Source organism: Besnoitia besnoiti, chromosome III (assembly GCF_002563875.1).
Source record: "Besnoitia besnoiti strain Bb-Ger1 chromosome III, whole genome shotgun sequence".
Classification (NCBI taxonomy): Eukaryota; Apicomplexa; class Conoidasida; order Eucoccidiorida; family Sarcocystidae; genus Besnoitia; species Besnoitia besnoiti.
In genome coordinates this window covers 1,656,548-1,666,437 of record NC_042358.1, presented here as the reverse complement: position 1 = coordinate 1,666,437, position 9,890 = coordinate 1,656,548, and the positions used below count along the sequence as shown (strand labels likewise).

The 9,890-nt window shown below is 56.2% G+C and overlaps 2 protein-coding genes across 2 annotated transcripts; one reads left to right on the top strand and one right to left on the bottom strand.

Moving 5' to 3' along the window:
* Positions 1-381: 381 nt before the first annotated feature.
* On the top strand, positions 382-3,176 carry BESB_045550 (acyltransferase domain-containing protein; the record flags this gene model as incomplete). The annotated part of the gene is made up of 6 exons (XM_029363006.1): positions 382-565; positions 895-999; positions 1,380-1,561; positions 1,902-2,046; positions 2,401-2,495; positions 3,042-3,176. The coding sequence occupies 6 exons, from the start codon at positions 382-384 to the stop codon at positions 3,174-3,176; spliced, it is 846 nt and encodes a 281-aa protein (XP_029220372.1).
* A 1,309-nt stretch (positions 3,177-4,485) lies between these two features.
* Positions 4,486-8,096, bottom strand: BESB_045540 (WD domain, G-beta repeat-containing protein; the record flags this gene model as incomplete). Its single annotated transcript, XM_029363005.1, has 7 exons — positions 4,486-4,897; positions 5,315-5,469; positions 5,839-6,035; positions 6,310-6,472; positions 6,719-7,136; positions 7,541-7,608; positions 7,953-8,096. The coding sequence occupies 7 exons, from the start codon at positions 8,094-8,096 to the stop codon at positions 4,486-4,488; spliced, it is 1,557 nt and encodes a 518-aa protein (XP_029220371.1).
* Positions 8,097-9,890: the final 1,794 nt, after the last annotated feature.

Here is a 9,890-nt window from a genome sequence, read left to right as displayed (position 1 = left end):
GCTTTTCTCCGGCGCGTTCACCCCGAACTCATTCCCGAAAGTTTTTGGTCGCGTGCCTTCCGAGGCGGTCTCTGCCTGTCGAATTCGTGTGCATGTTCTGTCGAGGCGCGGGGCATCCGCAGTCCCTCCCGCTGTCGAGAGGACGCTTCTCGTTCCAAATCTTTTGGGCAAAGGCGGCGCGTCTCGCCAGTCCTCTGGTCAGCAATTTCTGCCGCCAGTTATTGCTTCGCACTGTGACCTGTTTTCCGTGCCCTCCAACCCCCCATCTCTCACCAGACTTCCGCCTGTCCCGCCAGTGAATCTAGCGGTGACGGTTTTCGGCGCTGGCGCCGGGAATTTCCCTTCCCCTCTCTGGTATTTGGTTCTCCAACATTCGGCAAGATGGCGCCCACTCCGCTGCGCGTGTTGATGACGATTTACTTCTACTTCGTCGTCTCCGTCTTCTTCCTCTGCGCCTTCCTCACGCAAATCGCCGCGTGCGTTTGCCTTCTGCCCCTGATGCTGACTGTGAAGGGCTTCCCGCGTCGTGCCCTGAGCTCCATCTTCCAAATTTACATGGAACTGGGTATGTCGACGATCCCCGGCTGCAAGTCTCGCGCCGCCCCGCGCGCGTGCCAGCTCTCCTGTCGACTTTCTTTGCCGTTCTGCGTCGCCGCGCCCACGCACCCTCCTGGATCGCTTTCCGGACCCGGGCCTGCCGTTCGCGTGGCTGTCTAGACGCTGTCTTCCGGCCTCGCCTCGCTGCGTGTCTTCCCGTTCCTATGTGGCTCAGGGGCCCGCACATATCGTTCTTCGAACAATTGTCGGCTGTCGTGGCCTCCTCTCTTGACTTCTCTCCTCCCGGAGAGGGGACTCCGCACTCACTGCGCGTCTGTGTGTTCTGTGGTTTCGCAGCCTTCATTTTCTTGCCCTTCTGGCGCCTCAAGATGCTGAACCAGCCCCCGCGGAACTACCGCCCGCGCCGAACTATCATCATGTGCAATCACGCGAGTGGAGCGGGTGAGTTTCCTACCGAATTTCCAGTGGTGTGACGCCTGTCTCACGAACTCTCGCCCTCTGCTCGCGCCTGCTCTCTAGAGGCACCCCCTCACTTGGCTTCGTGGCAACCCTTCACGGCCGCTCCACATGAGATGCTTAGACAGCTCTCTGTCTATATATATTCATGCATATATATATATACTCATATAGACATGCATAAACATATGCATGTGTATATGTACGTGTATGTGTGTATGCATGTGCATATATGCAACTGCCTAAGCACCTCCGTCGCCTGTGCGGGCTTTCTCTGTAGCAATCGAGAGCTGCGCGGCGTGCGCGTGTACGGAGTTGCTCTACGAGGCCGTTCGCCTCGCTCTCCTCCTGCGTGTGTGGTACAGATCCGTGGGTGGTGACTTCGGTCATCTTTCCGTGGTCGACAGTCTTCGTGATCAAGGAGTCGCTGTGCTACGTGCCCATCGCCGGCTGGAGCCTCTGGCTGGCGCAGTACGTCCGCGTGAAGTTTACCAAGGAGAAGGGTGGCTGGGGCACTGCGCCTGGCGCCGTCAAGGAGTGCATGCAGGTACAGAAACCGCCTTGCCTGCCGCGTCCTGCCCTTCAAGGGGACCAAGCGTCTGTCTCCCTAAACATGCATATACGTACGTATACATTTTTTATTTGTGGTGCTGGAATACGGCATCTCAGGGTTGGGATTTCTGCGCCTCTGTTATCGGCGCATACTACGTGCTTCACGTGTGCGTTCCATGCTTCCTGGGCGAGTCCGGAGCCTGGAGGATGCGCGTGCAGCCCCCTCGAGCTCTCTCTGGTTTTTTCCGCGGCTTCCCCTGGCTCCCCTGTAGTTTTTTTAACATTGCTCTGCAGTTCGACGAGGATGACTCTTCTTCCGCGCGTCTCTTTTTCAGCAATCAGCTGACGCGCTTGACCAAGGCAGCTCGTTGATGGTCTTCCCTGAAGGCACGCGGAGCGTCACGGGTCGTCTGCAGCCGTTCAAAGATGGATTTTTTCGCTTCGCCCTCGAGCACCCCGACGTCGAAATTCTCCCCATCGGTAGGAGAATCTCCTCCAGCTTCTCTTCGTTCAGCGCCCTCTGCTCTCACCCCGTCCTCTGCGTCTCTTTTGCTTGTGTCGAGGCGAGAGGCTCTTCGTGCGGGTGAATGCCTCGCTTGGTGGGAGTTCGGGGATACACTGGCTCGTTGCGGCGTTGGCTATTTTTCTCCCGTCATCGCCGCATCTGCGTTCGCGTGGGGTGCGCGTGGTCGCATGTCCGTTGCTCGCCTCCGTTTCTTGTTCTCTTTTTGGTCTGCCGCTCTTCGCGCGGTGCCTGTTCTACGTCACGTGTCCTCAGCCTGGAAATCTCAATTCAGTGTTTTTTACTTTCTTGTTTTTTTCATTTCCGCGCAGCGGTCCACGGCACCCACAAACTTTGGCCTGTGACGAGCAAGCTGGTGGACAGCGGCACGGTCTACGCCAAGTATGGTCAGCCGATCCGCGCTGAGGTGAGAAAAAAAATTCTCCATCCACTCAGATCTCGCTTCCTGCAAATCCACGTGTCGCCAACGCGCCCCTTACGCCAAAATGCATACATATATATGTATGTATATGTTTATGCATGTGAGTTTTCTTCTGTGTGCATGTGCATGTTTCTTCGTGCTCTGCGCATCGCGTGAGAGAGACTGTCTGTGTTGCTTCTTTGTCGCGTGCCTCCGCCCGCGTATATGTTTATTGCTGCCTTTGATTCAGATATTTTTGCAGCTCGTCCGTGAGGTGGGCAGCTGCTTCGTGCTCGACTGACTTCTAAGCTCAAAAGAAAAAATAAATCCCGTATGCGGTCTGGTTTCGCGCCGGTTGCAGCTGCCGCGTGATCGCCTTCGCATGTTCCCTGCATGCAGAGCCGGCTGACCCCCGAACGGCCGTTTATAGCCTCGCTCGAAGAGTACCTCCATATCCATATATATCTGCAGAATTGTGTACTGATATATTTGTATACCTATTCCTTCCTCGTTTGACGCTTAGGTGCGTGAATTTCCTGTTCTCGTGTGCAGGGCATGACGCTGGAGACCCTGAAGGAGAAGGTTCACGAGGAGATCTTCGAGGGCCTGCGCTCCAGCCCCGAATTCGATGAGCAGAACGAGCAGCCGCTGACGCGCCTGGCGTCGCACAGGGGACACGGCCTCTGAGCCGGGCGCCGCTTCGGGACCTCGTCTTCTTCCTCGCAGAATTTCGGCCTCTGTTCGTTTTTTTTTCCTTCTGTAACTTGTTTTTCTCTCGGCTCTCACACGCGCGTAAAGGTTGCCAATCAACGGGAGTCCAATGAGCTTCACTGCATACATGTGATGCATGTGGATAAAATGCAGGGTGCGTGCTCTGCGCGACTGCGACTGTATCGGCACGTGCGTGAGGTCCATTCCTTTTCAGATTTTTGAGGTCTTTATGCCTTTTCCAACAGCTGCACATCTCACGCAGAGCGCGTCGCATGCGATCTGGCTCCCTTTCCTTCCAGCGCAGAGTCTGCGTACCAGAGATCTCGCTGACTCGCAGATGAGCAAAAACCGAAATGCTTTTTCCACGCCCCCCAGCAGGGAAACACGCAAGTCTTTTCTCTCGGCGCTGCCGCTCCGCCCCATACGAGGCACTGCCTGCACGCTTTTTTTCGCGCTCACTCACCCATCGCGTCTTGCTAGTCCATCACTGCCTACTGCTCTGCTGCTCCCTCGCTCTTTTGCGCTATCACACGGGAGTTCTTTTATTCGTGCCTCCCTACTATCCGCTTTATCTGCGCAGTGGCAAGTCGACTGTCCGCGCTGCGCCGAGAATACGCGGCTGCCGCCGTCTCTCGTCTTCTAGGGAGTTGCTTCAAAAATTCGCTTAGAGAATTAGTCTTCGGTGCGTGCATGCGTCGCACACGGCACGAAACAGAAACCGGAAGGAAAAACTTTTCGCGATGCAACAACCCTAGACACAGGAACACACACAGATTCCTCTACATGCCGCTCTCCCTCGCATTCACAGGAAAGAGTATGAGCCACGCTAGACAGCGCGCACGTACTCACATATACAACTACAAAGACATACGTATACATATAAATATAGATATGTATACTCGTGTGCATATATATATATATATATATATATATATATATATATATATAGTGCGGTCTTCGCTTTCGGATGGTCAGAGACACATGCATTCGAGAGCCGGCTCACGCTCTCGCGCAAAACCGGAAGTAGCCGCTCACCCCGCTTGTGTTTTGAATGCGAATTCCAATTTCGTCCGCATGCAGAGGCGGGTTTTTCGCACGCAGGAGGAAAGAGTAGCACGGGGCGAGCTGCTGGAGGCGCAGAAAAAAACCGCATAGCGTCATTCAGCTCAGGGCCGATAGCAGCCTTCGCGGACGTCTCTGAGTCTCCTCGTCAAAACGGTTGAAGGCACTGCTTATCAGCTGTGGTCGCCCTGCGCCGCGGTCGGCTTCTCTGGATATCAGAACTCTAGGTCAGCTTTTTCTTGCCTTTTTCCCGCATTTTCTCCTTCTTTCTCTTGCCGTTCTCGTTGCCCTTTGCGGGACACGCGGCAGCGTTTTCTCGTTTTCTCTTCGCCGCGCAGAAGTCGGCCTGAGGACCCCACGCGCACTTCCGCTTCCCCTCAGCCGCGGCGTGCGTCGCCTTCTTGTGTGGAGCCTCACGCCAGCCGTCCTGGGACCTCAGCCGAAAGCCCTGGGCGGCGTTTCGGCTCCTCGTTCCTGCCTTCCCGGTATGCGTCTCGCCTGCGAGCGGCTCCGCGTCGTCTTCGCTTGCCTCTTCTGCCTGCTCAGACGTGCGCTCGGGGCTGCGCGGACTGCCCGCGAAGGCGCCCGCCGCGCTGCTAGAGAGGCAAGTCACGCGGCATTTGGTGTCTACAGTCCTGAAGAAAACAGACGCCGCGGAAACAGAGACACAGTCTGCACCAAGGCGCCGCCGAGCAGCGACTCACTTCTCGACGGAAGCGTCGAACGTGCCTCGCATGCCGGAAGAAAGCAAAGACCAACGACTTCCTGCGCGGGGCCTAAGTCGCCGCGCAACACATCGAGAAACCTTCCGCGCGCTTGATCAGCAGGTTCGAAAACACCATATGTATATAGATACAAAGATAGACATGTGTATATATGTATTCATGTACATATATATGCATATATTAGCCTGAGAGAGGCAGTCTCGCGCATATACATGTATATCCATGCATATTGATGTATACACACGTGTATCCACATCCGCAGAGGAATAGATGCATAATCTGAGTGTCCGAAGCGGCGCAGATCTCCCATCGACGGCGGCGACTTACGCTTCCGGTTGAATGACTTGGAGATTAGATTTTCCTTTCTTTGCGTTGCCGTCTTCAGCGCGCGAGGCCGAACTCACGCACTCGAAACTCCACGCATGCACGCAGCCGTTCGCGTCGGCACTGACGAAAGAAATTTGCGCGGCCAAGGAAGAAATCTAAAAAAACAAAATACGCGTGCAAAAACACAGAAACCATGACCGTGAGCAAGGACGCGCACCGGAAGATGGGACCGCTGCGCCTTAGATCGCATCAACTCAGATCCACTGTCCCTTCTTTCTTCACCTCTTCCCAAATCAGCCCTAAACCATCCTGTCGCCAGTGCGTTCGAACCCGGCGCAGATTTCAGTTGCGCCTGGGCCTTCGCGCTCTGTCCTCGTCCGTGTCCCTCTGTCTGAACAGATAGCGACAGCGGCGGCGTGGTTCTGTCGCGAACTGACGTCTACGGCCTCGCCTTTCAGCGGAGTCTCGCCGGCCCCCTCACCCCTCTGATGCCGCCGACTTTCTTCCTGCTGGCAGCCTCCTACCTGCGCGCAGCTGAGGAGCTCCAAGCCCTTTATGCGCGACGCATGCGATCCCCTGAAGCAGAAGGACGGCTGCAAGGCAGGCGCGTCGGATTTCTCCTCCGCGGCGAGCAGCGCCGCCGGCAGCCTCACGCCCCAGACGCAACCGTTGGAGTCTCCAACGAGAAGCAGCGACTCCAGGGCGAAGCAGAACGCAGTCCCTGCGCGCAGACGCACACGCCCCACACTTGACGGGCGTGCAGGATTCGCGCAGCGAAAACGGCGAGAGAAGGCGCGAAACGGCCTCCGCAGATCTCACCCCGGCGCGCCGCTCTCTCCGCCTCTCAGCTCTTGCACGCGACAGTCGCGTCTGGGCGCTTGCGTCTCCAATTGTTTCGAAAAGAAGTGCCCTATACGCCTCATACTGCTCTGCGACGTCTTCCCCTGGCTCGCTAGCTCTCGCTGGCGGCGCAGTCTGCGCCGCATCTCACTTACACCGCGGAGGTCTTCCGTCGTTGTCGCCGGCGAGCCTTCCATCAACCGCCTCCACAGAGACCACCGCAGAACGAGTTGGGTCGCTCACGTTGTGAAGAGAGACTTCGCGGCTCGACAGCAGACCGTAGACTGCGGCGTCCGCATGCGGAGCCCACCTCACGCCCTCGACGGGGAACTTGCCTGAAAAAAAAGTGGCGCAAAACTCGACACTCAGACAGCAGGAAAGCGCCGCCGCTAGGTCGCGAGAGCGAATCCCCTCCCTCTGCAGACCGCAGACACACGCGCTGGCGTCGGGAGGGGGACGGCGAAGCCGCGCAGCCTTCCCGGCCCCTGGCTGCTCCGGCGCTTCTCCGCTCGCGCAGAGGTGCGTTGAAACTCAGAAAGGAGCCCTGCTGTCTCGGGAGGCCGCTTCAGTCGGCTGCTCACCCTTGAGAGCCTGTCGTGCGGCGCAGGTGCCTGCGAGGAGGTTCCAGATTTGGAGGCTGGCGTCTCCGGTCAAGACGAGGGCGAGGCGGCCGCTGGGGTGGACTGCAAGGCTCGTCACGGCTCTGCGTCCCTGCGCGACGTCTTCATCCTCTTCTTCGTGTGCGTTGTCACCGGCGCCTTTGCACCTTCCCGCTTGCCGCTTCGCGCCGGCGGCCTTAGGCGCCTGAGTGGTGTCGAGGCTCCGCAGCAGCGCCCAGTCAGGCCCCCGCCAGAGCTTCAGCCGCCCGCGCTCGTCGCCAGAGAGCAGAAAGGCGTCCCCGACCAGCGCCAGACAGGTGACTGTTCCCGGAGTCGTGTTGGTCAACACGCCCAGCTCGCGGCGCGTCGCCAAACTGAAGATCCTGTGGAGACCGACGCAGACAGGCTGCAAAAAAAAGTCAAGCCGAGGAGAGAGGCGCAGAACAAAGCCCAGCACGCGCATGCAAAGAGACAAACAGAGGCAGACACGGGGGACAGGAGCGAGACGCGACACCCCCGAGGCGCCAAGGAAGCGAGAAAAAGCGACCGCGAGCTCGCGGAAGGAAGCCAGCCTCCGCTAAGAGTCGCACGCGCGCGTCCTCTATCCCACTGCCTCCGTTTCGATTCCATGTTTTCTCTCGTTTTTCGTCTTAAGTTTCCTCGCTCTGTGAGGCCGCGTCTCCTCTCGTGCGCCCTCTCTCCCAGGACGCCACCCAGACACGCGCAAGCGTCACAGACCGCGGAGAGAGACTTGCTTGAACGGAGAGGAAAGAGAAAAAAAGCATACCGGATACTCTCGTCGGTGCTTCCTGTGAGCAGCAGACTGGGGCTGCTGGCGATCGCCTTCACGCATCCCTGAAATCAAAAAATGCAACTGGTGCCGAATGAAATACACCGAGGCGGGCATCGGAAACAACGCGCGAGAGAGGCACGCAGGCCCACGCACCGCTGTTCTCTATCCGCGCAAGCGTCACGGCTCCATATATTTATCTATCTATACTCATACATAAATAGTATATAGACGCAGAAAGATATAAATATATATATATATATATATATATATGTATAGGAACCAATATAGACAGCGATGGACAGATGTATAAAGACAGAGAGGTAGCGGTGCAAGGGTATAGATAGATTCATACATCGGAAAATGCATGTGTATCGCGAGTATGCTGTTTCCGCGTGCGAGTGCTCACCACGTGAGCATTTACAGCGAAGGAAACCTTGAGATCGAGGGAGTTTTCTGCGGTTTTCTCGACGGTGTAGCCCATCAAGCCGCCATCGTACGTCCCGAGCGTCACAACCGGCGCGCCGGTTGCCTCTCTGCGTAGAGGCGCCATGGCTTTCGCAAGGGGGGAATAAAAATTTGAAATCAACCAGACACTCCGCGAAAAAAAGGCAAGCATGCGCTGAAGGAGAGAAGTTCGCAGCACCAGGCGGGATGAGGGAGAGGAAAGAGGAAACACAGGCCGCAGAGAGAGAGGCAGCTCGGAGAGGAGGGCATTCCAACTCCTCTCTCTGTTGGACTGGAAAAATATATTTTTATTCGACTTCTTCAAAGAATTTGGTTCTCCTCGATACTCGACTTGAGCATGGAGCGAGTTTTGCGCGCCGCGCATGCAGCCCCAGATTGCATGCGAAAAGGTGCATTGCTTGCCTTCTCCAAAGCTTTTTCGTCCCCTGTCGCAGAAAAGGACAAAACAGAAAAAAAAAGTACAACCGACCTTCTGTCAACGCTAACGATGGGACAAGCGCCGCAATTTGTCTCTGAAAGGCGCACTGGACTAAGCTCGAGCTACAGTTCAGGCATGCGGCTGTCGCTTGACTCAGACTGTGCGTGCTGTGTGGGATGTAGAAGTTGAAAGCCTTCTCGCTAGTGTTGTTCTCTCGCTTTCGCTCTATACTTTCTCGCATGCATGCTCTGACCTCGCACAGCCTCCTCTGCGAGTGTGCAGGAGTCCATTCTCTCTTCTTCACTGTCCGTATCTGAGCCGCCTTCTCACGTGTGTCTCAGCATGACATGCGTCTGCCTTGTGGAGGCTCGCGAGCGCGGCGTGAGTGAAAACTTCTCGCGAGACGCCCTTGTGCCAACAGACGCGCTCTCACACGCTGAGAACATTCTGAAGTTCAGTGTGGGGGGGAGTATAAGCGTTCACATATGCATATATATATATATGTATATGTGCGTATTCAAGAGGCAGGTGTCCGCTTGTAGGGCTCCGAGGCTCGGCGGAGCTCGCCGCCTCCGGTCAGCGGAATGTGTATCGGTGGAATTTCTCGGCGCTTCGCCGGTTTTCCAGGGCAAGACCCTGGCTGAGGCGCTTTTTGCAGAGAATGACTCGAGTGCCGTCCGCCAGGGGCTCGGCCTGGCCGCGCCCTGTCTGAACGAGCGAGTGCACTCAAAAACTCCGCACAAACAAGCTACTTTCCTTTTTAGAGAGTTCAGTTGTACAAAATCGAATATATTCTTCACTCGCATTTCTGCGTCGTTTCAGAGGTAAACGCAAGCCGATGCACCGAGGAATGCTGCGTGTGGGGACAAGAGCCCTCGCACAGCAGCAGACGAGACGTGTAATACTCTCGAATCTACAAGAAGGTAGAGGCTCCACAGATACACCACTCTACGCTACCCGTGCAGTTCTACAAACTGCAAAAGTACCTGTCTGGAGCTATTCGTAGCAAGAAAAAGCAACTATTCCGTTCACTGAGATATACGGCTCCATGCACGCAGTTGCGTCTGAGTCACTTTTACTTTTTTTTCTTTCTGGCGCCTCGAGCAGAGACCAGCGGCCCACCAAGCGGCATCTAATCACACGAAAATAGCTTGAGAAGTCTGCACGAGTCCACATATGCGAAAAGTCTTCTCGCAGGATAATCAGACTGTGGAGCCGAACGATTTTTGAGAGACTCCCGTTCCAGCGCCTGTCGAGCGTCGAGTGCCTCGGTCGGCGCCGCCGAACAAAATCCGGAAGTTGAAAATAATGCAAAACTCAAAACAGATTACGAAACTCGCTATCTTCGGCGAAGAGCGCCCTCCTTGCCAGCGCCAATAGCCATCAGCTCCCTGGCGTAGGAGATTTGCCGCATTTCGCTGCACACGCCGACTCGCAACCCCGCCCCTCTGAACTATATAT